Raw genomic sequence first — 26306 nt, forward strand, 5'->3', positions numbered from 1 at the left:
CCAACAGGCAGGAGCTGGGCCTGGGGAGGCCACGAGAGGCACGAGCCGGGCCTCCACGGCCCAGCGTGAGGGAGGACCTCGGCCCGCACAGGCCAGTGTGAGGCAGGAGCTCACACTGCTGGGCGGGTTGCGAGAGGCATGAGTCGGGCCGAAACAGGCCACCATCAGGGAGGAGCTGCGCCTGTCGAGGCTGCCCGGAGGCAGGCAGGAACCTGGCCCCGGGAAGCCGCCGTGAGGCCAGGCGAGATCCGGGCCCAGAGAGGCCCCTGGGAGGCAGGAGCGGGGCCTGCAGGGTCTGTTCTCCAGCTAGGGCTGCGTCTGCGCAGGCCACCGGGAGGCAGAAGGCGGGCCTGCAGAGCTTCGGCTGGAGAAAGGGCTGGGCCCACAAAGGCTGGCGGGAGCCGGGCAGGAGCTGAGCCCAGAGAGGTTGTTTGCTTTGCTTGGGAGGCAGGAGTTGGGCCTGTCGACGCAGCCAGGAGGACCAGGAAGAGCTGGGCCCGGAGGGGCCGCCATGAGGGAGGCAGAGGCTGGGCCTCTAGAGGCCGACGGGAGGCAGGAGCTGGCCCTGGAGGGGCCCACTCGAGGACGTGCTGCGCCCGGAGAGGCCGCCGGGGGGCCGGACCTGGGCCCGGGGAGGCCGGCTTCACGACGAGTTGGGCCCGCAGGGGCCGCCGGGAGGCCCACACTGGGCCGAGAGGAGCCCACTGGAGGAAGTCTGGGGGCCCGGAGACGCCGTCGGAGGGCAAGGAGCTGAGCCCGGAGAGGCCACCGTCGAGGACTGAGCTGGGCCGGGAGAGCGTGGCTTGAGGAAGTTTTGGGCCGACAGAGGCCGCCAGGAGCTGGGCAGGAGCTGAGTCCAAAGCGGTTGCTGTGAGGCAGATGCCGGGCCCGTAGATGCAGCCGGGAGGAAGAGCTGGGCCTGCAGAGGACACCGGGAGGCTGCAGCTGGGTCTGGAGAGGTCGACTTGAGGAGGTGCTGGGCCTGGAGAGGCCGCCAAAGGGGACAAACCGGGCCCGGGAAGGCCGTCGTGAGGAGCCAGCTGGGCCGAAAGAAGCCGTCGGGAGGCAGGAGCTGGGCCTGTCGAAGCCGCCGGAAGGCAGGCGCGTCGGACTGGGGGGGCCGCAGGGAGGCCAAGAGCGGGGCGTGGAGACTCCGCTGTGAGGCAGAGCCTGGGCCTGTCTACGGGACCTCGGGAGGCAGGAGGCTGGGCCTGGGTAGGCTGACCGGAGGTCGAGCTCTGGGCCTGAAGAAGCCGCCAAATGTCCAACGCGGGGCCTGGGAGGGTCGCCGGGAGGCGTGAGCCGGCCTGGGCCTAAAGAGGCCACTGGGAGGCAGGAGGAGCTGGGCCTGGAGAGGCCGACTGGAGGAAGTTGTGCACCTGGAGAGGCCGCCGAGAGGCAAGAGCTGGGCCGAGGGAGGCCGACTGGAGGACGACTTGGGCCCGCAGAGGCCGGCGGGAGGCAGGAGCTGGCCCTGGAGAGGCCCACTGGAGGACAACTTGGGCCTGCAGAGGCCGCCAGGAGGAAGAGCTGGGCCGGGAGAGGCCGACTGGAGCACGTTCAGGGCCTGGCGAGGATGCAAAGGAGGAAACGCCAGGCCTGGAAAGGCCGCCGTGGAGGCAGGAGCTTGGCCTACGCAGGCCACTGGGAGGCAGGAGCTGGGCCTGCAGAGGCCGCCGACGGGCAAGAGCGTGGCCCGAGGCGGCCACGGCGAGGCAAGAGGTGGGCCTGGAGGGCCCACTGCGAGGTCGAGGCTGGGCCGGGAGAGGCCCCCAACAGGCAGGGGCTGGGCCTGGGGAGGCCACGAGAGGCAAGAGCCAGGCCTCCACGGCCCAGCGTGAGGGAGAACCTGGGCCCGCATAGGCCAGTGTGAGGCAGGAGCTCACACCGCTGGGCGGGTTGCGAGAGGCATGTGTTGGGCCGAAACAGGCCACCGTCAGGGAGGAGCTGGGCCTGTCGAGGCTGCCGGAAGGCAGGCAGGAACCTGGCCCCGGGAAGCCGCCGTGAGGCCAGGCAAGAGCCGGGCCCGGAGAGGGCCCTGGGAAGCAGGAGCGGGGCCTGCAGGGGCTGTTCTCCAGCCAGGGCTGCATCTGCGCAGGCCACCGGGAGGCAGAAGGCGGGCCTGCAGAGCTTCGGCTGGAGAAAGGGCTGGGCCCACAAAGGCTGGCGGGAGCCGGGCAGGAGCTGAGCCCAGAGAGGTTGTTTGCTTTGCTTGGAAGGCAGGAGTTGGGCCTGTCGACGCAGCCAGGAGGACCAGGAAGAGCTGGGCCCGGAGGGGCCGCCATGAGGGAGGCAGAGGCTGGGCCTCTAGAGGCCGACGGGAGGCAGGAGCTGGCCCTGGAGGGGCCCACTCGAGGACGTGCTGCGCCCGGAGAGGCCGCCGGGAGGCCGGACCTGGACCTGGGGAGGCCGGCTTCACGATGAGTTGGGCCCGCAGGCGCCGCCGGGAGGCCCAAGCTGGGCCGAGAGGAGCCCACTGGAGGAAGTCTGGGGGCCCGGAGATGCCGTCGGAGGGCGAGGAGCTCAGCCCGGAGAGGCCACCGTCGAGGCCTGAGCTGGGCCGGTAGAGCGTGGCTTGAGGATGTTTTGGGCCGACAGAGGCCGCCAGGAGCTGGGCAGGAGCTGAGTCCAAATCGGTTGCTGTGAGGCAGGAGACGGGCCCGTAGACGCAGCCGGGAGGAAGAGCTGGGCCTGGAGAGGACGCCGGGAGGCTGCAGCTGGGTCTGGAGAGGCCGACTTGAGGAGGTGCTGGGCCTGGAGAGGCCGCCAAAGGGGACAAACCGGGCCCGGGAAGGCCGTCGTGAGGAGCCAGCTGGGCTGAAAGAGGCCGTCGGGAGGCAGGAGCTGGGCCTGTCGAAGCCGCCGGAAGGCAGGCGCGTCGGACTGGGGTGGGGCCGCAGGGAGGCCAAGAGCAGGGCATGTAGACTCCGCTGTGAGGCAGAGCCTGGGCCTGTCTACGGGCCCTCGGGAGGCAGGAGGCTGGGCCTGGGGAGGCCGACCGGAGGTCGAGCTCTGGGCCTGAAGAGGCCGCCAAAAGTTCAACGCGGGGCCTGGGAGGGCCCCGGGAGGCGTGAGCAGGGCTGGGCCTAAAGAGGTCACTGGGAGGCAGGAGGAGCTGGGCCTGGAGAGGCCGACTGGAGAAAGTTGTGCACCTGGAGAGGCCGCCCAGAGGCAAGAGCTGGGCCGGGGGAGGCCGACTGGAGGACGACTTGGGCCCGCAGAGGCCGGCGGGAGGCAGGAGCTGGCCCTGGAGAGGCCCACTGGAGGACGACTTGGGCCTGCAGAGGCCGCCGGGAGGAAGAGCTGGGCCGGGAGAGGCCGACTGGAGCACGTTCAGGGCCTGGCGAGGATGGAAAGGAGCAAACACCAGGCCTGGAAAGGCCGCCGTGGAGGCAGGAGCTTGGCCTACGCAGGCCACTGGGAGGCAGGAGCTGGGCCTGCAGAGGCCGCCGAAGGGCAGGAGCCTGGCCCGAGGAGGCCACGGCGAGGCAACAGGTGGGCCTGGAGGGCCCACTGCGAGGTCGAGGCTGGGCCGGGTGAGGCCGCCAACAGGCAGGGGCTGGGCCTGGGGAGGCCACGAGAGGCACGAGCTCGGCCTCCACAGCCCAGCGTGAGGGAGGACCTCGGCCCACACAGGCCAGTGTGAGGCAGGAGCTCACACCGCTGGGCGGGTTGCGAGAGGCATGAGTCGGGCCGAAACAGGCCACCATCAGGGAGGAGTTGGGCCTGTCGAGGCTGCCGGGAGGCAGGCAGGAACCTGGCCCCGGGAAGCCGCCGTGAGGCCAGGCGAGATCCGGGCCCGGAGAGGCCCCTGGGAGGCAGGAGCGGGGCCTGCAGGGGCTGTTCTCCAGCCAGGGCTGCGTCTGCGCAGGCCACCGGGAGGCAGAAGGCGGGCCTGCAGAGCTTCGGCTGGAGAAAGGGCTGGGCCCACAAAGGCTGGCGGGAGCCGGGCAGGAGCTGAGCTCAAAGAGGTTGTTTGCTTTTCGTGGGAGGCAGGAGTTGGGCCTGTCGACGCAGCCAGGAGGACCAGGAAGAGTTGGGCCCGGAGGGGCCGCCATGAGGGAGGTAGAGGCTCGGCCTCTAGAGGCCGACGGGAGGCAGGAGCTGGCCCTGGAGGGGCCCACTCGAGGACGTGCTGCGCCCGGAGAGGCCGCCGGGAGGCCGGACCTGGGCCCAGGGAGGCCGGCTTCACGACGAGTTGGCCCCACAGGGGTCGTCGCGAAGCCCAAGCTGGGCCAAGAGGAGCCCAATGGAGGAAGTCTGGGGGACCGGAGACACCGTCGGAGGGCGAGGAGTTGAGCCCGGAGAGGCCACCGTCGAGGGCTGAGCTGGGCTGGGAGACCTTGGCTCGAGGAAATTTTGGGCCGACAAAGGCCGCCAGGAGCTGGGCAGGAGCTGAGTCCAAAGAGGCTGCTGTGAGGCAGGAGCCGGGCCCATAGACGCAGCCGGGTGGAAGAGATGGGCCTGGAGAGGACGCCGGGAGGCTGCAGCTGGGTCTGGAGAGGCCAACTTGAGGAGTTACTGCGCCTGGAGAGGCCGCCAAAAGGGACGAACTGGGCCTGGAACGGCCGTCATGAGGAATGAGCTGGGCCTGAAGAGGCCATCGGGAGGCAGAAGCTGGGCCTGTCGAGGTCTCTGGGAGGCAGGCTGGAACTTGGCCCTGGGAAGCCGCTGTGAGGCGAGAGCTGTGTCTGAGAAGTCCCTGGGAGGCAAAAGCGGGGTCTGTAGGTGTTGTTCGGCAGCCAGAGTTGCATCCGTTCAGGCCCCCTGTAGGTATAAGTTGGGCCTACAGAGGTTTGGCGGAAGAAAAGTTTGTTCCTGCAGATCCTTGTCTTGAGAAAGGCTTGTGCCTACAAAGGCTGGCATTATCGGGGTAGTATCTTAGCCCAGAGACGTCTGCTGTGAGGTGGTAGGTTGGCTTGTTGATGCAAACACGAGAAACACCTGGGCCTGGAGAGGTCGCCACGCACAAGAAAGAGTCTTGGCCTCTAGATGCCGACGGGATTCAGGAGCTGGTACCGGATGGGCCCACTTGAGAACATGTTGCACCTGGAGAGGCTGCCGGGAGGCTGGATCCTGGCGTGGAGAGGCGGACTTCAGGACGCTTTGGGCCAGCAGAGGCTGTCGAGATGCCCAATCTGGGATTAGAGAAGCCGAATGGATGAAGTTTGAGGGCCTGAAGACCCGCATTGGAGGGCAGGAGCTGAGTCTGGCGAGGCCTCCGTGAGGCATGAGGTGGGCCGGGAAAGCTTTGTTTGAGGAAGTTTTGGGCCTACAATGACTGCTAGGAGCTGAGTAGGAGCTGAGTCTGAAGAGGGTGCTGTGAGGCAGCAGTTGTGCCTGTAGATGCAGCTGGGGGGAACAGCTGGGCCTGGAGAAGAGGCCGGGAGGCTCCAGCTGGGTCTGGAGAGGCCTACTTGAGGAGGTTCTGGTCGTGGAGAGGCCGCCAAAAGGGACAAAGTGGGCCTGGAAAGGCCCTTGTGAGGAGTGAGCTGGGTCTAAAGCGGCCATCAAGAGGCAGGAGCTGGTCCTGGAGAGGCTGATTTGAGGAAGTTTTGCTCCTGGAGAGGTCACTGAGAGGCAAGAGCTCCTCCTGGAGAGACGGACTTCAGGAAAATTTGGGCCTGCAGCCGCCACGTGGATGCAGGAGGCTAGCCCTGTAGAAGCTGAGATGAGCACCACTATTTCAGCCTGCAGAGGTCGCTGGAAGGAAGAGCTTCGCCTGTAGAGATCGACTGGAGGAAGTTCAGGGCCAGTAGAGGATGCAAAGAAGCCAACGCTACGCTTGTACAGGCCGCCGTGAGGCATGAGGTTGCCCTACAGAGGCCACTGGGATGGAGGAGCTGAGCCTGTAGAGGCTGACTTCAGGGCGATTTGGGCTGCAGAGGCTGTTCAGAGGAAGAGCGTGGCCTGGACATGCCGACTACAGGAAGCTGTGGGCCTGGAGCGGATGTCAAAAAGCAAAGGCCGCCGAGAGGCCTGAGCCTGGCCTATAGAGGACATTGGGAGGGAGGAGCTGGACCTGTAGAGGCTCCTGAAAAGCAGGAGTTTGGCCTCAGGAGGCCACGATGAGGCAAGTGGTGGGCCTGGAGGGTCCACTGTGAGGTAGAGTATAGGCCTGTGTATGCCGATGTGAGGCAAGAATTGGGCTGGGAGGAGCCGTCTTTGGACAATTTGGGCCTGCAGAGGCTGCCAGGAGGCAAGAGCTGTGCCTGGAGATTCCGCCTTTTCACATGAGCTGGGCCTAAAGGGGCCATTGTGAAGCAGCACCTGGACTTGTCGTTGACTGCTGGGAGGCAGGCAGATTTGTGGCCTGGGTAGGCCGCCATGAGGCAAATGCTCAGTTTTCGGAGGATGCCGTGATGCAGGCAGAAACTCAGCTTTCAGAAGCTGCCGTGAGGGAATATTTGGTCCTGTCGAGGCTGCCGGGAGCCTGAAGGTGGGCCTGGAAAGCTTGACTTTAAGAATTCTGTGGCCTACAGAGGCTGCCAGCAACTTGGCAGGAGTTGGGCCAAAAGAGGTTGTTGTGAGGCAGGAAATGGGCCCATTGACGCAGCCGGGAGGATGAGCTCATCCTGGAGATGCCAAATTGAGGACATTCTGGAGAGGCTGCAAAAGGCAAAAGCTGTGCCTGGAAAAGTCACCATGGGGCATAAGCTTGGCCTAAAGAGGCCTTTCAGAGGCAGGAGCTGGGCCTGTAGAGGTTGCTGAAAGGCAGCTGCTTGTTCTGAGGATGCTACAGTGAGACATGAGCTGGATCTGAAGGTTCCACTGTGAGGCAGAGGCTGGGCCTGTAGAGGCCAACAGAAGGTAGGAGCTAGGCCTGAAATGGCTGATTTGAGTAAGTTTGCAGCTCTGAGAGTCCACAGGAGGCAGGAACTGGGCCTGGATAGGCGACGACAGCATGAGTTGGGCCTAAACAGCCCAGTGTGAGGGAGGACGTGTGCCTGTTGAGGCTGCTGCCAGGCAGGCAGAAACTTGGCCTGGGGCAGCTGCCATGAGGCAAGAGCTGGGCCTGGAGAGGCTCCTGGGATGCAAGAGCAGGCCCTGCAAAGATTGTTCTCAAGTCAAAGTTGGGCCTGAACATGCCACTGGGAAGCAAGTAGGCCTGGAGAGTTTGACTTGAGGAAGTTTTGGGCCTACCGCAGCTGCCATGAGCTGTGCAGGAACTGGGCCAAAAGAGGTTGTTGTGAGGCAGCAGACTCAGCCACGAGGAAGAGCTGAGCCTAGAGAAGCCACCCTGAGGCAGAGGCTGGGCCTGTAGAGGCCAATAGGAGGCAGGAACTGAGCCTGCAGAGGCCAACTTAAGGAGCCTTTGGGCCTTCAGAGGCTGCCAGGAGGCAGTAGCTGGGACTAGAGAGGCTGAATTAAGGAAGTTTTAGGCCTGGAGATGACATCCCAGGGAAGGAGCTGGGCCTGGAGAGGCCACCATGAGGCATGAGCTGGGTGTAGAGGCCAGTGTGAGATAGGACCTGGGCCTGTCCAGGCTGCTGGGAGACAGGCAGGAACCTGACCAGGGGAAGGTTGCCATGAGACAAAAGTTGGGCCTGGTAACGCCCTTGTGACTCATAAGCTTGGCCTAAGAAGGCCACCGAGTGGCAGGAGCTGGGTGTGTAGAGGCTGCTGAAAGACAGGAGCTTGGCTTGGGGGGGGCGCCGCAGTGAGGCAGATATTGGGCCTGAAGAATCTGCTGTGAGGCCGATGGGAGGCAGGAGCTGGGCCTGGAGAGGCCACCAAGATGCAGGAGCTGGGCCTGGAGAGGCTGCCAATAAGCATGAGCTGGGCCTAAAGAAGCCAGTGTGAGGCAAGAGATTAGCCTGGAGAGGCCAACTTGAGGAAGATTTTGGCCTGGAAAGCCTGTCAGGGACAGGAGCTGGGCCTGGAGAGGCCACCGTGAGGCATGAGCTGGGCCCAATGACAACAATGTGAGGCAGGAACTGGGCCTGTCGAGGCTGCTGGAAGGCAGGCAGGAACTTGGCCGGGGATGATCTCCGTGAGGCAAGAGCTGAGCCTGGAGAGGCCACTGTCACGCAGGAGCTGGCCCTGTTCAGGCCACCGGGAGACAGAAGTGTGTGCTGGAGAACTTGATGTGAGGAAGTTTTGCGCCTACAAAGGCCACCAGGAGCTGAGCAGGAGCTGAGTGGAAACACATTGTTGTGAGGCAGGAGGTGGGCCTGGAGATGCAGCCAGGAGGAAGAGCTGGGCCTGGAGAGGCCCACTTGAGGAAGTTCTGGGCCTGGAGAGGCTGCCAAAAGGCAAAAGCTGGGCCGGAATGGCCACTGTGAGGCATAAGCTTGGTCTAGAGAGGTCATTGGGAGGCAAGAGCTGGGCCTGTAGAGGCTGCTGAAAGGCAGCAGATTGGCATGGGGGGCTGCGGTGAGGCAGAGGCTGGGCCTGGAGAGTCTGCTGTGAGGCAGAGGTTGAGCCTGTAGAGGCAGGAGTTGGACCTGGAATGGCAGACTTGAGAACGTTCTTGGTCTGGAGAAGCCACCAGGATGCAGGAGCTAGGCCTGGAGAGGCCACCGAGAGGCATGAGCCATGCCTAAAGAGGCCAGTGTTAGGCAGGAGCTCTGCCTGAAGAGGCCGACTTGAAGTTTTGGGCATGGACAGCCTGTTGGGGGGCAGGAGCTGGGCCTGGAGAAGCCACCGTGAGGCATAAGCTGGCACTAATGACGTTAGTGTGAGGCAGGATCTGGGCCTATCAAGGCTGCCAGGAGGCAGGTAGGAAACTGTTAAGCGAAGACCTCCGTGAGGCAAAAGCTGGGCCTGGAGAGTCTGCTGGGAGGTAACAGCTGGCCCTGGAGAGGCCATTGTCACGCAGGAGCTGGGCCTGGAGAGGCCATTTTCACACAGGAGCTGGGCCTGTCCAGGACATTGAGAGGCAGAAAGTGGGCCTGGAAAGCTTGACTTGAGGCAGTTTTGGGCCTACAAAGGCCACTAGGAGCTGGGCAGGAGCTGAGCCAAAAGAGGTTGTTGTGAGGCAGAAGTTGGGCCTCCAGGCACAGCCAGAAGAAAGAGCTCGGCTTGTAGAGGCCACCTGGAGGCAGCAGCTGGGCCTGGGAGACTGACAGAAGGCAGGAGCTGGGCCTTGAGGGGCCGACTTGTGGACATTTTGGGCCTGGATAGGCCACCCAGAGGCAGGAGCTGGGACTAAACAGGCTGTTTTAACGCAGGAGCTGGGCTTGTACAGGCTGCCGGGAGGCAGAAGGTGAGCCTCAAGACACCACTGTAAAACAGGAGCTGGGTCTTGGAGGGTGGCTGTGAGGCAAAAGCTGGCCCTTGGGAGGCTGATGAGAGGCAGGAGCTGGGCCTGGTGAGGTCAATTTGAGAAAGTTCTGGGCCTGGAGAGAAGGCTGGGAGGCAGGAGCTGGGCCTAAAGAGGCCGTTGTAATGATGGAGCCACGCCTGTGGAGGCTGCCGTGAGGCAGTAGCCTCATCTGCAGAGACTGTCGTGAGGTAGGGTATGGGACTAAATAGGACATTGGGTGCCATGAGCTTGGTCTGTAGAGGCTGACTGGAGAAAGTTCTAGGCCTGAAGAGGCTGCTGGGAGGCAGGAGCTGGGCCAAAAGAGTCAAACACATTACATTTATTAGGTACTTTATTTCCCCTATTATGTTGTAAGATATAATGAAATCATAGAATTCACCATAATGTAGCATCAGTGGCTGTGTTAAGCCTGTTTTCCTGTGACTAGATGGTCCCATCCTCTGAGCATGATGGGAGAAAGTGACAGATCATCAGGCATTAGATTCTCATAGGGACAGCGCAACCTAGATCTCTCACATGCACGGTTCACAAATAGGGTGTGAGCTCCTATGAGAATCTAATGCTGCTGCTGATCTGAGAGAAGGCGGAGCTCAGGCAGAAATGTGAACAAAGGGGAGTGGCTGTAAATACAGATGAAGCTTCCCTCACTCGACACCACTCACCTCCTGCTGTGTGGCTCCTTACAGCTCCATGGCTCAGGGGTTGGGGACCCCTGCTCAAGTGCATCCAAAAGGACCCTTCCCACACCACTCTTCATAGTGGTCAAGTGCAGCAAACACTTAACTCCCAAGGCATGTGCCTCAGCTGGCATTTCATCACAATCAACAGTAAGTGGTAGCTTGAGTCATTGTGAGGTCACTTCCTGGAAATCACCAGCATCCCATTTCCCATTGGCAAGGAGCTCAGCACTGCCCCTTGGATAACCAAACCTATGCCCAAATCCCATCTGTGTGGGTTTATCTCCTGGGACCCTTCCTAGCATATTAGTCAGAGTCCAATCAGGAGACATAAACCACTCAAAAGTTTAAAGTGGTAAAATTTAATACAGAGAATTATTCATTATAACGGGGAACAGCACAATGAGAGATTGGCTAGCACAAACTAAAGAGAACTCTAGAAAATAAAAGACTAGTACAGGCCAGACATCACGGCTCATGCCTGAAATTCCAGCAATTTCAGAAGCCAACGCAGGAGGATTGCTTGAGGCCAGGAGCTAGAGACCGGCCTGGACAGCACAGCAAGACCCTGTCTCTATCCAAAAAAAGAAAAAAATTAGCTGGGAGTGCTGGTGCACACTTGCAGTCCCAGCTACTCGGGAAGCTGACATGGGAGGGTAGTTTGAGCATGGGAGGTCAAGGCTGCAGTGAGTCATGATTATGCCATTACAGTCATCAAGCCTGGGTGACACAGCAAGACCCTGTCTCAAAGAACAAAACAACAACAACCATTTACAGACAGAAAGGAAATAGAGCTAATAAGCTATGGAAAGATGTTAAAATGTGACAAATAAAGTAACATGAGGTCTTTTATCTATTTAAAACAATGAAAAAAACTTATTAAATTATAATACCCTGTGCTGGCAGAGGTGCAGTGAAATGGACACTTTCTTGTATTATGAGGGGTGTTTTAAGTAGTACATAGCCTTCCAGGGTAAAGCTTGGCAATTTTTTAAAATAATAAAGACAGGGTCTCACCTTACTGCCTCCTCCAACTCTTGGCCTCAAGCAATTGTCCTGTCTTAGCCTCCAAAGGGCTGGGATTATAGCTGGGAGGCACCCAAAACCTTGTCAGTTTACATCAAGGGCAAATAGAATGTCCATTCACCATGACTCACAGTAATCTTACTTCTGGAAATACCTTAGGGAGGCAATTCAATCTAAACAAAAGGTCAACTGTACAAACTCAAGTGAAAATCTAGGAGTGATTGAAGACAGAGTAGTTAAGTGAAATAAGAAACAGTTATAAGAAACTAAACTATGATATTTATAGGCATCTAGTAAAAGGTCACTTCATGTTAGCTGCTACTTTTTTGAGACGGAGTGTCACTCTGTCACTCAGGCTGGAGTGCAGAGGCCTGATCATGACTCACTACAATCTCAGCTTCTCTGAGCTCAGGCGATCTTCCCACCTCAGCCTCCCAAGTAGCTGGGACTACAGGAACACGTCACCACACTAGGCTAATTCATGTATTTTTCTGTAGGGATGGTGACTCCCTTTGTTTCCGAGACCTGTCTCAAACGCTTGACCTCAAGCCATCCTCCTGCCTCAGCCTCCCAAAGTATTGTGATTAATGGTGTGAGCAACCACACTTGGCCAGCTGCTACTTTTATCAATATTATTATTCCACCCTATTAAAAATTATTTGTCATTACAAATTATTATTTTAAAGGCTACAGAACAGTATGTGTCCTACAGCATAATTGTAAAACCACATACAGTTGTCCCTTGGTATACAGAGAGAATTCGTTCCAGCCACCTATCTCTGCATATATCAAAATCTATGCATACTCACATTTCGCAGTCATCCCTCTGGAACCCACATACAGAAAAAGTCCAAATATGAGTTGGGCATAGAGGCAAGCACCTATAGTCTCAGCCACTTGGGAGGCTGAGGTGGGAGGATTGCTTGAGCCTGGAAGGTTGAGACTACAGCACCACCACACTCCAGCCTGGACAACCAAGCAAGACCTTGTCTTGGGGGGGGGGGGGGGGGAACAGGTTAGAAATTATCTAATGAGGTTTGTTGGGTAAAACTCCATATAAGCAAAATATATATTAATGAAGCAAATCATGATAAATTAGTACAACGGACTTTTTGGAGTCTCTGACAATAAAGGTAAGAAAAATGCAAAACACAGAGATAGATGGTAAAAAAAAAAGAAATTAGGGAAGCATTCTATATGTCTAATAAGAAGATGCTAGCCATGTTTGTGCAGCAGCAGTATGTCGCAATACGACATACCTTGGAGAAAAGTTAACCGATGAGGAAGTTGATAAAAATGATCAGAGAAGCAAAATACTGATAGCGATAGTCAATAAACCACGAAGAATTTCCATAAGTGATGTCAGCAAAGTGGGAATATTGTACAGTGTGTGTTGAAGTTCTTATACAACAGTTTATTTGCCTTTTTTTTTTTGTAAGGAACATATATACTACAAGTTCTTCTTGCTGTCGAAAGAATATGTGTGAATAAGTTATTTGAACTTACTCTTCTGTTTTTCTACTTTTCCTGCCATCATCCCACAGCCTTTAGACATTTTTTACCTTTTTAGAAAATTGAACAAGCGCTTGTTGTCATGGTTCATACCTCTAGGATGGGAGGCAGGGGTGGAAGGGTCACCTGAGGCCAGGAGTTTGACACCAGCCTGGCCAATAAAGTGAGACCCCATGTCTACAAAACAATTTAAAAATTAGCCAGGTGTCATCATGTATACCTACAGTCCCAGCTACTCAGGAGGCTGAGGCAGGAGGATCCTTAGCCCAGGAGTTCAAAGCTGCAGTGAGCTGTGATGGCACCACTGTACTCCAGCCTGAGTGACAGGGTGAGATCCCATCTCCTAAAAGAAAAGAGAAAAAAAGAAAATAGATTAAGTAGCAAGTTCCATGTGCCTTACTTTGAATATTTCTAAACTAGAAGTTCTCAATCTTTTGGGGTCTAGCATCCTTTTACATTTTTTAACTTTATTGAAGATCTCTAAGACTTTTTCTTTATATAAATATATTAAAATTAGAAAATATAACTAAATTTTAAAAATATTATTACATATTAATAAAACCATTACATGTTGATATAATACAAATTTTTAAAAATATTTAATATTCATTACATATTAATAATAAAATCATTACATGTTAATACTCTTTTTTTTTTTTTGGAGATGGAGTCTCGCTATTTCACCCAGGCTGGAGTGAAGTGGCGCGATCTCGGCTCACTGCAACCTCCATCCCCAGGCTCAAGTGATTCTCCTGCCTCTGCCTCTCAAGTAGCTGGGCAGGTGCCCACCACCATGCCCGGCTAACTTTTGTGTTTTTTCAGTAGAAACGGGGTTTCACCATGTTGGCCAGGCTGGTCTCGAACTCTTGACCTCAGGTGATCCATCCCCTTTGGTCTCCCAAAGTGCCAGGATTACAGGCATGAGCCACTGCACCCACCCCAATTAATACATTTTTAAAAACACTGATTAGTCAGGCAACAACACTGGGCAGCGGTCTCCTCATTCCCGGAAGTACAAACCCCACTGCACGGCTCTGAGGTTGCAAGGGCTGCAGAGACAAAAGGCTCTAACTTGAGATTTCATTATTTTATTTGTATTTCTGTTTGTACTGTGAGACAGGTCGTGCTCTGTCACCCAGACTGGAGTGCAGTTGTGTACTTACAGCTCACTGCAGCCACAATCTCCTGGGCTCAAGCCATCTTGCTGTCTCAGCTCCCCAGTAGCTGGTACTACAGTTGAGTGCTACCATACCTGGCTATTTTTTAAATTTTTTGTAGAGTGAGGGGTCTTGCTATATTGCCCAAGCTGGCCTCAAACTCCTGACCTCAAGAGATCTGCCCACCTCAGCCACCTGAGTAGCTGGGACTACAAGTATACATCACCATGCCTAGCTACATTTATTTTATTAAATTTTGAAAAACATTTTTGTAGAGAGGAGGTCTTACTATGTTGCCCACGCTGGTCTTGAACTCCTGCCCTTAAAAGATACTCCCATCTCTGCTTCCCAAACAGCTGGGACTAGAGGCATGAGCCACTGCACTGAGAATGAAGAGATTTCTTTAATCTAGCATCCCATACTTGGTAGGATTGAGAAAGGCAGTAGTGTTTTTTAAAATTACTTAATAATTCAGTAAGAATCAAACTCAACCTTGACCCCTGCCTTCTCTCACACCCCACATCTAGTCTGTCAGGAAATCCTGTTGACTGTCTTCAACACGTACTGAAGATCCCCACCCAGCAACTCCCTGGCCTCCTCCCCTACTTCTCTCCTCTGACCATCTCTCACCACCACCAAGACCCTGGTCAAGACCACTAACATCTCCTGCCTGATGCTGACACAGCTTGGCCCCCATGCTTCTACCCACATCTTCCCACAGCCTTTCTCAACTCAGCAGCCAGAGAATGCTTTTATATCAGGAGACAGATCACGTCGCCTCTCTGCTCAGAACCCTCCCACAGTTCCCATCTCAGTCAGAGTAAAAGCCAAAAACCCCCAGCAATAACCTCCCAGGGCTTATGTGATATGTATTGATCCCTTCCCCTAATTCTCTCCCTCTATCCTTCTGCTCCACTGGCCTCCTTCCAGAGCCTTAGACACACCTCAGACACTTTATTCTGTTTTTCTGCCTATAATCCTCTTCCCTCAGCACCTTGGCCAACTCCTTCCCCTCCTTCAAGTCTTTGCTCAATTTTCACTTAGGAGGCCACCCCTGACCATTCTATTTAACATTGCCATCTGTCCCCATGCCCACCATGCTCATGTCTTCTCTTTTTTTTCTTTTTTTCTTTCTTTTTTCTTTCAGTCCCTCTCTCTTTCACAAGATCTCACTCTGTCACCAAGGCTGGAGTGCAGTGGTGCAATCACAGCTCACTGTAACCTCAAATTCCCAGGCTCAAGCGGTCCTCCCACTTCAGCCTCCCTAGTAGCTGGGACTACAGGTGTATGCTATCATCCCTGGCTCATTTTTCTTATTTTATTATTTATTTTATTTTATTTATTTTATTTTTTATATATTTTATTTTATTTTATTTATATATTTTATTTTATTTTATTTTAAATTTTGAGACAGAGTTTCACTCTTCTTGCCCAGGCTGGAGTGCAATGGTGCAATCCCAGCTTTACTGCAACTTCCACCTCCTGGATCCAAGTGATTCTCCTGCCTCAGCCTCCCAATAGCAGGGATTACAGGTGCTTGTCACCATGCCTGGCTAATTTTTGTATTTCCAGTACAGACAAGGTTTTGCAATGTTGGCCAGGCTGGTCTCGAACTCCTGAACTCAGGTGATTCACCCACCTCGGCCTCCCAAAGTGCTGAAATTTCAGGCATGAGCCACCGTGCCCAGCCAATTCTTTTATTTTTCATAGAGACAAGGTCTCACCATGTTGCCCAGGCTGGTCTTGAACTCCTGGCCTCAAGTGATCCTCTTGTCTAAATTCCTGAAGGGCTGGGATTGCTGGCATTAGCCACCATGACTGGCTTCATGTTCATTTCTTCTTGCTGCTGCAACAGTTTGCAGTTTCTTACATTTAGTGGCTTAAAACACCACAAATCTACCATTTACAGTTCTGGGGGCCAGAAGCCCAAAATAGGTCTATTAAGGCTAAAGTCAAGGTGTCAGCAGGCTGCATTCCCTCTGGAGACTCTAAAGTGTTCCCTTAGCTTTTCCAGCTTCTAGAAGCCACCCACATTCCTTGGATCATGGCCCTTCACTCCATCTTCAAAGCTAGAAGTGAAGCATCTTCAAATCTCCCTCTCTGACCTCTGCTTCCATCACCACATCTCCTGCTCCAATTCTAACTCTCCTACCCTCTTTCTTTCATAAAGATCCTTGTGATTGCTGGGCATGGTGGCTCCCACCCATAATCCCAACACTGGGAGGTCAAGGCAGGAGAAACACTTGAAGCACAAAGTTCGAAACTAGACTGAACAACATAGTGAGACCCCACCTCTAGAAAAAAATTAAAATAAATATTAGCCAGACATGGTGGTGTGCACCTGTAGTCCCAGCTACTTGAGAGGCTGAGGTGAGAAGATCACTTTAGCCCAGGAGTTTGAGATCGGCCTGGGTGACATAACTTAAATCTCATCTCTATGAAAATGAGCTGGGCATCAGTGACATGCATGTGTAGTCCCAGCTACTTGGGAGGCTGAGGAGGGAGAATGGCTTGATCTCAGGAGGTCAAAGCTATAGTGAGCTATGATCACATCACTGCACCCCAGTCTGGATGACACAGGGAGATTCTGTCTCAAAAAAAGAAAATAAATACATATTTAATCTCTGTCCCTGGTTCCTGGCACAGAGCTTCTAAAGCTCTTACAAAGACCTCAGTGATAGACATGATAGGAGCGTCTTTTGTTTTTAATATTTAGTCTTGGTCCCAGGTTTCTAATACAACAGCCTCTAAGAACTTTGGGGGCAACCACATGATTAGAGGCTTGGAACTTTCAGCCTCATGCACTGAACTCCAGGAGGAAGAGGGGCTGAAGACTGTCTTAATCACCAGTAGCCAAAGATTTTATCAATCATGCTTCCATAATAAAGCCTCCATAAACACCCTGAATGGGGTTTGCAGAGCTTCTGGGGTTGCTGAACACAGGAGATGCTGGGAAGGTGGCATGTTCAACAGAGGGCATGGGAGCTCTGTGCCCCTCCTAACTTACCTTGCCCTGGGCATCTTTCTTTTCTTTTGAGACAGGGTCTGGCTCTTTTGTCCAGGCTGGAGTACAGTGGCACAATCTCAGCTCACAGCAACCTAAGCCTCCCCAGTCCCCAGCTCAAGGCATCCTCTTGGCTCACCTTCCTTGGTAGCTGGAATAATAGGTGCACAACACTGCACCCGGGTATTTATTTTTATTTTTCTAACTTTTTGTAGAGATGGGTTTTCACCATGTTGCCCAGGCTGATCTCAAACTCCTGAGTTTAAGTAATCCTCCCACCTCAGCCTCCCAAAGTGCTGGAATTACAGACATGAGCTACCACATCCGGGAAGTACGTCTCTTTCACTGGCTGTTTCTGAGATGTATCCTTTACAATAAACCAGTAATAGGAAATGAACTGGCCAGATACAGTGGCTCACATCTGTAATCCTAGCACTTTAAGAGGCTGAGGTGGGAGGATCACTTGAGCCCAGGAATTTGTGGCCAGCCTGGGCAACACAACAAGACCCCATCTCTACAAAAAATAAAAGAAATTGGCCAGATGTGGTGATGCAGGCATGTAGTCTCAGCTACTAGGGAGGCTGAGGTGGGAGGACCACTGGAGCCCAGGCAGTTGATGCTGCAGTGAGCTATGACTGCACCATTGCACACCAACCTGTGCAACAAAATGAGAACCTGTCTCTCAGAAAAAAAGAAAATAAACTTTTTCCGAGTTCTGTAAACCATTCTAGCAAATTATTAAACCCAAGAAGAGGGTCATGGGAACCCCTCATTTGTAACAGGTTGGACAAAAGTACAGGTGACAACCCAGGACTTGCCATTTGCATCTGAAGTGAGGATAGTCTTGTGGGACTAAGCCCCTAACCTCTGGGGTCTGTGCTAACTCCAGGTAGTGTCAGAATAAAATTGTGGGATACCCAGTTAATATCCAGAACACTGGAGAACTTGGTGTACAAACTCCACACACACGTTCAGTCAAAAGTGCGTGAGTAGAGACAAACACAGGCTTTTCTGTCACCTGTCTACCTGCTTAACTGCATAGGAGAGGCAATACGTGGTGCTCATGAACAAAGCAAGCGTTAAAGTCAGACCAGACCCAACATTTGACTCAGTCTTAATATCCAGGTGAGCCTGGGCAAATCATTCATTATTCCTAAGTCTTCATCACTTCATTCATAAAATGGGGATAACTGTGGCACCTACCTGTGATTTTGTGAGAATTAATGAGATATTATTACGCTTGGTGTTATTGTGATCATTATACCTATTCCAAATTATTTGACAAGGACAGGGATGGATGATAACATCAAAACATTAGAAACTGTAGTGAGGTCTCTCAGGCAAAATTCCATACAATCAAATTTATTGTCGCTACAAAGCATTACTGCCACACTTAATTCACCATTTCCTGAAAAAAAAATGTGCCAACTTCATTGTTCAGGTCATTACAGTGCTGGTTTCCCTGCCTGGGCAGCTCACTCCATCCCATCCCAGCCCTTTCCCCATCCCTCCACCTCCTCCCTTCCCTCCCCATTCTCATACAACTCTTCCTCATCTTTCAGGACTTGGTTTCAAAGGTCACCTTAACTGGAAGCTTCTCTCACCCTCCAGAAGAGCTTCCCATTGCACTTGATGCATGCACTATTATTTGATCATTTTTGAGTTATATTCCAAGTCTTTTTGTACCTGAATAACATGTTGCCCAGTCAGTCTCTCTTCCTGGACTCTGAAGTCTTTCATGGTAGATCCAGCTGGAAGTTGACAAAAAGACATTCTTTTGAAATAGAACGATGACACAGACAGACATAAGTTCTTAAATGTTTTAAATGGTATGTGAAACTTTAACAAAATTCAAAGGCTTCTGGGGAACATTTAGGAGGGAAAGTTACTGGGAATGTCATAAAGGATTAATTTGTATTTTATTTTATTTTATTTTTTGAGACAGAGTCTCATTCTGTCACCTAGGTTAGAGTGCAGTGGTGCAATCAGGGCTCACTGCAGCCTCGACCACCTGGGCTCAGGTAATCTCATTTAATTTTTATTTGGTTTAAAAAACTCACGTGTTGGTTGAGCGTGGTGGCTTATGCCTGTAATCTCAACACCCTGGGAGGCTGAGAGAGGTATATTACTGGAGGCCAGCAGTTTGAGATCAGCCTGGAAAACATATTAAGGCCCTGTCTCTACCAAAAAATAACAGAGTGAATGTGTGGAAGGCAATTTTTCCACAGACTGGGGGTGAAGGAAATGATTTCAGGATGTTTCAAATGCATTACACATATTGTGCACTTTATTTCTATTATTATTACATTGTAATATATAATAAAATAATTCTACAACTCACTACAATGTAGAATCAGTGGGATTGCTGAGCTTGTTTTCCTGCAACTAGACTGTCCATCTGGGGTGATGGGAGATAGTGACAGATCATCAGGCATTAGATTCTCATAAGGAGCACGAAACCTAGATCCCTCACATACACATAACAGGGTTCGTGCTCCTAGGAGAGTCTAATGCTGCTGCTGATCTGACAGGACATGATGCTTAGGTGGTCATGCAAGTGATGGGAGGGCTAGAAATACAGACGAAGTTTCCCCTCACTTGCCTACTGCTCACCTCCGGCTCTGTGGCCCTGTGGTTGGAGACCCGTGCTCAAGTGCATCCGAAAGTATCCATCCCATGCCATTCTTCAGAGTCATCTTTACTGCCACAGTGGTCAAGTGTAGCACTCCTAAGCTCGCAGGGCCTATGGCTCAGCTGGCATTTCATCACAATCAACAGTAAGTGGTAGCTTGAGTCATTGTGAGGTCACTTCCTGGAAATGACCAGCATCCCATGTCCCACTGGAAAGGAGCTGAGCACTGCTCCTTGGATAACCAAACCTATGCCCAAATCCCATCTGTGTGCATCTATCTCCCGGGATCCTTCCTATTATCAATTCTGTATTCGTAGGAGTCCAATCAGGAGACACAAGCCACTCAAAAGTTTAAACTAGAATGAGGAAAGTGGCTCACACTTGTAATCCCAGCATTTTGGGAGGCCAAGGTGGGTGGATCGCTTTGAGCTCAGGAGTTTGAGACCAGCCTGGGAAACATTGTGAAACCCCATCTACAAAAAACACAAAAACTAGCCAGATGTGGTGGCATATATCTGTAATCTCACCTACTCAGGAAGCTGAGGCAGGAGAACTGCTTGAGCCTGGCAGGTGGAGGTTACAGTGAGCAGAGATTGTGCCACTGCACTCCAGCCTGGGTGATAGCGTGAGACCCGATTTCAAAAAAAGAAAAAGAAGAAGAAGAAAAACAATATATGTAAATTTAGTATAAAAAGTATTAATTTTGGCCAGGTGCAGTGGCTCACGTCTGTAATCCCAGCACATTGGGAGGTAGAGGTAGGCAGATCACCTGAGGTCAGGAGTTCGAGACCAGCCTGACCAACATGGAGAAACCCCGTTTCTACTAAAAATATAAAATTAGCCAGGCGTGATGGCACATACCTGTAAATCCCAGCTACTTGGGAGGCTGAGGCAGGAAAATCGCTTGAACCCTGCAGGTGGATGTTGTGGTGAGCCGAGATCACGCCATTTCACTTCAGCCTGGGCAACAAGAGCTACACTCCATCTCAAAAAAAAAAAAAAATTAATTTTAACAGAGGATCAGCATACTGAGGGACACACTAGCACAAATTAAAGACAACTCTAGAGAATACACAACTAGCAGAGACCAGGCATGGTGACTCAAACCTGTAATCCCAGCTACTTGGGAAGCCTAGGCAGGAGGATCGCTTGAGGCCAGGAGTTGGAGACCAGTCTGACAAACATAGTGAGACCCTGTGTCTACCAAGAAAAGAAAAAAATTAGCCAGGTGTGGTGGTGGTGCACACCTGTAGTTCCAGCTACTTGGGAGTCAAGGTTGGGAGGATCCCTTGAGCCTGGAAGTCTAGGCTACAGTGAGCCAAGATCCTGCCACTGCACTCCAGCCTGGGCAACAGAGACCCTGTCTTAGAAATAAGATAAGATAAGATAAGACAAGATGGGATGAGGTAAGATGAGATAAAATAAAATAAAATAAAAGTGTTAATCCCCCTATGGGAATCTCCTCCGGCCCTCTCTGGAACCTCACTTGTCAGTTCTTCCTCCCACTTCCCTGTATCTTTAACCTATCCCCCGCTTTTAGCTCCTTCCCACCATCATTTAAATTACTCAAACTTCTTCTATTTTAAAAACCTCTCCCTAAACTCAGTGTGTCCCCTGCTTTAGGTCTCCAGCATACCCACTGAGCCATCTGCTCCCCCTGGTGCCTTCTCCACACAGCAGCCTGAGCCATGTCTCTAATCCATTAATCTTGTCACGTTACTCCCCCATTTACATCACTTCTCCTTGTCTCGGGGATTAAGTCCAAACTCCTTAAAAGCCCCTGCTCTGCCCTGCCTTGCAAGGCAGCCTCACTGCTTGCCCTTCTCCATTTTACCTGCTGTGGAGTCCAACTGAGCCTCATCTGCCCCCTGAATTGGGAATTAGATTCTCATAAGGAGTTGAATCCTGAATCCACATTCTTTCCCCTCTGGGAGTCTCTGAAGTAGGTGATGCCCTCTGCTTAGAGTACACTTCCCCTTAAATCTCTACTCTCTTCCTGGCTAGCTTTGGCTCCTGTCACTTGTCCACTTTGGCATCACCTCCTCCTGGAAGCCTTCCTTGACTCTCCAGATTCTCAGGAGCATGGGAGGTGAGGTGCTCCTCCCATGAATGGATGGAGATTAGCGAGTATGTGTTATTCATGCTTAATTCACTAGTGCTTAGCTGAGTGCCTGGCACAAAACAGTTACTGTGGTGGCCAAAGTAATGACCCCCCCCACCAATTGCTCATGTCCTATATTACAATGCACAAATACATAGGAAGGGGGAATTAAGAGTGCAGATGAAATTAATGTTGCTAATCAGCTGACCTTAAAACAAGATTATCCTTGAGTATCTAAAAGAGCCCATGTAATTACAAGTGCTCTTTAAATGTGGAAGAGGGAGGCAGAAAGTTAAGAACCAGAGATGGTGGGCACAATGGTTTATACCTGTAATACCAATACTTTGGGAGGCCAAGGCAGGAAATTCCCTTGAGTGCAGGAGTTCAAGGCCAGCCCTGGCAACATAGTGAGAGGCCCCATCTCTACCAAAAAAATAACAATAATAATCACCGTGTGTCACAGTGCTTACCTGTAGTCCCAGCTACTGGGAAGGTTGAAGTGGTAGGATCGCTTGAGCCTGGGAGTTTGAGGCTACAATGAGCCATGATAGGACCACTGAACTCCATCCTGAGTGACACAGCAAGGTCCTGTTTCTAAAGAAAAAAAAGGACATTGGAATCAGGATCCCCTCCATCCTAAGGTGCCTACAATGCATCTCTCTCTGCAAACGAGTAAACATCATCCTCCAACTCCTCACAGAGTGGAGCAGCAGGAAAACTCCCTCACCTCATTTCTGTGCAGTTTGGGAGGCCTGGACAGCCCAATAACCAGCTCCTTGCTGATGACGCGATCGGGAAATGGCTGGAGTTGAGCTAAGGAGAATTTGGATCCTTCTTTCTTTTGGTTCTCAAGAGGCAGGGTAGGGGTCAGGCATGGTGGCTCATACGTGTAATCCTTGCACTTTGGGAGGTCAAGGTGAGAGGATCGCTTGAGGCCAGGAGCTCAAGATCAGCCTGGGCAACATAGCGAGACCCGGGTGGCATGCACCTGTGGTCCCCACTACTTGGTAGGATGAGATGGGAGGATTGATCACTGAATCCCAGCAGTTTCAGGCTACCATCAGCCATGATCACACCACTGCACTCCAGCCTGTGTGATAGAAACAGACCATGTCTCAAAAAGTAAAAAAAAAAAAAAAAAGAGAGACTATAGGCAGGCACCACCACACCACCACATCTGGCTAATTTTTAAATATTCTGCAGAGATGAGGTCTTGCTAGGTTGCCAAGGCTGGTCTAAAACTCCTGGCATCAGGCTGGGCATGAGGGCTCATGCCTGTAATCCCAGCACTTTGGGAGGCCAAGGCAGGCAGATCACCTGAGGTCAGGAGTTTGAGACCAGCCTGACCAACATGGTGAAACCCCATCTGTACTAAAAGTGCAAAAATTAGCTGGGCAGTAGTGGCATGTGCCTGTAATCTCAGCTACTCGGGAGGCTGAGGCAGAAGAATCACTTGAACCTGGGAGGCGGAGGCTGCAGTGAGCCGAGATCGCACCACTGCACTCCACCCTGGGTGACAGAGTGAGACCGTCTCAAAAAATAAAAAAAAAATACAAAGAAAGAAAAACAAAAACAAACAAAAAAAACTCCCAGCATCAAGAGATCTTCCTATCTCACCCTCCCAATGCCCTGGGATTATAATTTTTGTTTAGAATAATTGAAGACACTTGTTCTTACACTGCTTTAAGGTATAAAGGAAAAAAAAAAAGACAATAACAAATGTTGGTGAAGGCCGGGCACAGTGGCTCAGCCTGTAATTCCAGAATTTTGGGAGGCTGAGGTGGGCAGATCACTTGAGGCCAGAAGTACGAGACCAGCCTAGCCAACATGGTAAAACCCCATTACTACAAAAAAATATGAAAATTAGCCAGGCATAGTGGTGTGTACCTATAATTCCCAGCTACTCAGGATGCTGACATGAGAGAATCACTTGTGCCTGGGAGGTCAAGGCTATAGTGCACTGTGATGGCATTACTGTGCTACAGCCTGAGACACAGAGCAAGCCCCTGTCTAGAAAAAAAAAATGTCAGTGAAGACGTGGAGGAATTGGAACCCACATACATTACTGGTGGGAACATAAAATCATGTAACCAATTTGTTTGGGTATTTCTTTTCCTGTCATTTTAATTGGATTTTTCAAAAAATCAAGACAGGGTCTCACTATCTAGCCTAGGCTGGTCTTGAACTCATGGGCTCAAGCCACCTCCCAACTGAGCCTCCTGAGTAGCTGGGATTACAGGTGTGAGCCATTGCACCTAACTGGTATAGCCACTTTAGAAAACAGTCTGGCAGTGTCTCAAAATGCTAAGTGTACAGTCATCATATAATGCAACAATTTCACTCCTAGGCATATATCCCAGAGAAATAAAAATATATGTCCACACAAAAACTTGTACAGCAATCTTCATAGCACCATTATTCATAATGGCCAATACATGGAAAAAACCCAAATGTCCACCAACTGATGAACAGATAAACAAAATGCAGTGTGTCTCTAACATAGAATATTATTCAGACATAGAAGGAATGAAATATTGATACACACTATGACATAAAGGAACTTTGAAAACATTGTGCTAAGAGGGGAAAAAAAGCCACAAAAGACCACATATTATACAATTCTATTTGTCCAGGTTAGGCAAATCTATAGTGACAAAAAATCAATCAATGGTTGCCTAACGCTGGCAGCCAAGGCAGGTGGGGGGAGTAGGAGGTAGTGGCTAAGGGGTGCGGATTTCTCCTTTCATATAGGGTAATGAAAGATTCTAAAAGTGACTGTGGTGATTGACGTACAGCTCTGGGAATATTCTAAAACCTACTGAATTGCAGATTTCAATAAATAAAGTGAATGGTATGTGAATTGTATTTTAATAAAGCTATTATTTTAAATAATAATAATAAGGGGCTGGGCACAGGTGGTCATGCCTGCATGTAATCCCAGCTCTTTGGGAGGCTGAGGCAGGAAGATCACTTGAGGTCAGAAGTTTGAGCCCAGTCTGAGCAACCTAGAAAGATCCCGTCTCTATGATAAAAAAATAAAAAAAATTAGCTGGGCATGGTGGCACACGTCTGTAGTCCCAGCTACCTGGGAGACTGACATGGGAGGATTACCTGAGCCCAGGAGTTTGAAGCTACAGTGACCCATGATCATGTCACTGTACTGCAGCCTGGGTAACAGAGCAAGACCCTGTCTCTAAAAAGGAAAGAAAAGAAATGCAAGTTTTTATCACTTCGTGAGTGTAGCCAAGTTGGTGGAGAAATAGACAAGAATAAAAGGGCATTGAATAATGAGGGTGAGTGGCTGGTTAGGCTCAGTTGCCAGCTAATCAGCTTCTAAAAAATTCATTAGTAAAGTTACAGCTCTGGGGATAGCCATGCAGTCAAAGAATGAATGCTAAGTTCATTACAAATGCTCATGGTCTTTCTTTACATGCCTCCTAGTGAAAAATTCCTAAGTGTCTGAATAGGAAGTCTGCAATGATAGCAGCTATTTATTAAAGACTACAAAAAAGAAATGGATGCCACGCATGGTGGCTCACGCCTGTAATCTCTACACTTGGGGAGGCCTAGGCAGGCAGTTCACCCGAGGTCAAGAGCTCGAGACCCGCCTGGCCAACATGGTGAAACCCTGTCTCTACTAAAAATACAAAAATTAGCTGGGTGTGGTAGCATGTGGCTGTAATCCCAGCTACTCGGGAGGCTGAGGCAGGAGAATTGGTTGAGCCCAGCAGGAGGAGGTTGCAGTGAGCCAAAATCATGCCATCGCACTCCAGCCTGGGCGACAAAAGCAAGACTCTGTCAAAAAAAAAAAAAAAAAAAGAAATGGCATCTTTTTCAAGAATGACATAGTTTCATGATAAAAAAAGTTCTAATTTTGCATTTTGATTTGATTTAGCCAATATGACACCAATCTTGGATAAAGTGCAAACAACGCAATTTCATTTTCTCATTAATCAAAACTGATTTGGTAGTCTAATATCAATTCTGATCTTTTAAAAAACTGATCAGATAAAAAAAATTATGGAATGATGGAGCCAATAAGATGTTACAATTTCTTTTAAGAAGAATTTCAAAACCCACACATATCTGAGATGAGCAAGTATGAGGAAACATATTTGATTACTATATTTAAAAATAAACTGATTATGTATCCAACAGCAACTGGAAAGAGGTCTCCTCATCCACAGCCACACAAACCCAATCACACAGCTCTGCGGTTGCAAGGACTGCATAGCCTAGAAAGGACTGGTCTGACTTCAGATTTCATTTCATTTGTATTTGTATTTTGAAACAGGGTCCCACTCTGTCACCTAGGCTGGAGTGCAGTGGTATAATCATAGCTCACTACAGCCTTCACCAACTGGGCTCAAGAGATGCTCCTGCCTCAGCTGCCCCAGCACCTGGGAATACAGGCAAGTAACACCATGTCACGCTATTATTTTTTTAATTTTTGTAAAGAGAGAAGTCTTGCTATATTGCCCAAGCTGGCCTCAAACTCCTAGCTTCAAGAGATCTGCCTACCTCAGCCTCCTGAGTAACTGAGGCCACAGGTACACACCACCATGTCCAGCTATATTTATTTTATTAAATTTATTTTTGTAGAGAGGAGGTCTTGCTATGTTGCCCAGGCTGCTCTCGAACTCATGGCCTTAAAACATACTCCCATCTCTGCCTCTCAAGCTGTTGGAACTATAGGTGTGAGACACTGCATCTGGCCTGACTTGAGATTTCTTTAATCTTGCATCCTTTACTTAGTAGGACTGGGAAAGGTAGCAGTGTTTTTTTTTTAATTACTTAATAATTCAATTAGAATCAAACTCAAGCTTGACTCCTGCCTTCTCTCGCAGTTCATATCCAGTCTGTCAGGAAATCCTATTGACTGACTTTAACACGTATCCGGGCTCTGACCATCTCTCACCACCACCATGA

At 51.3% G+C, this 26306-nt stretch overlaps 2 protein-coding genes and 1 pseudogene across 17 annotated transcripts in view; all 3 read right to left on the minus strand.

The window, feature by feature from the left end:
• Positions 1-306: 306 nt before the first annotated feature.
• On the minus strand, positions 307-1861 carry LOC129040406 (basic proline-rich protein-like; annotated as a pseudogene).
• Positions 1862-1921: 60 nt separating this feature from the next.
• Positions 1922-3584, minus strand: LOC129040408 (putative uncharacterized protein FLJ44672). The gene has a single exon (XM_054494885.2). It carries the CDS (start codon positions 2918-2920, stop codon positions 1937-1939), a length of 984 nt encoding a protein of 327 aa, XP_054350860.1. The 5' UTR covers positions 2921-3584; the 3' UTR covers positions 1922-1936.
• Positions 3585-7261: 3677 nt separating this feature from the next.
• Positions 7262-26306, minus strand: part of LOC129040409 (putative uncharacterized protein FLJ44672) — a 72514-nt gene continuing 53469 nt past the window's right edge. For 5 of the 16 annotated variants that reach the window (XR_008503623.1, XR_008503621.1, XR_010126877.1 and 2 more), the window contains 6 exons: positions 22105-22467; positions 21848-21971; positions 20138-20261; positions 19258-19456; positions 18331-18395; positions 17423-18052 (listed from right to left, as the gene is read on the minus strand). Coding sequence is in view for 2 of the 16 variants with exons in the window: in XM_063667298.1 (XP_063523368.1) it covers positions 7368-8312 (945 nt within the window). In the remaining 14 variants the exon portion in view is untranslated. The other 11 variants (XR_008503616.1, XR_008503622.1, XR_008503615.1 and 8 more) reach the window with 8 other exon arrangements.

The sequence above is a fragment of the Pongo pygmaeus genome, chromosome 6 (genome assembly GCF_028885625.2).
Source record: "Pongo pygmaeus isolate AG05252 chromosome 6, NHGRI_mPonPyg2-v2.0_pri, whole genome shotgun sequence".
NCBI classification, from domain to species: domain Eukaryota; kingdom Metazoa; phylum Chordata; class Mammalia; order Primates; family Hominidae; genus Pongo; species Pongo pygmaeus.

Coding starts and splice junctions, on each gene's coding strand:
- LOC129040408 (XM_054494885.2), bottom strand. CDS start 2,920: ATGCCCTGCTCTTGGCCTCCCTGCGGCCCCACCCCAGTCCGACGCGCC.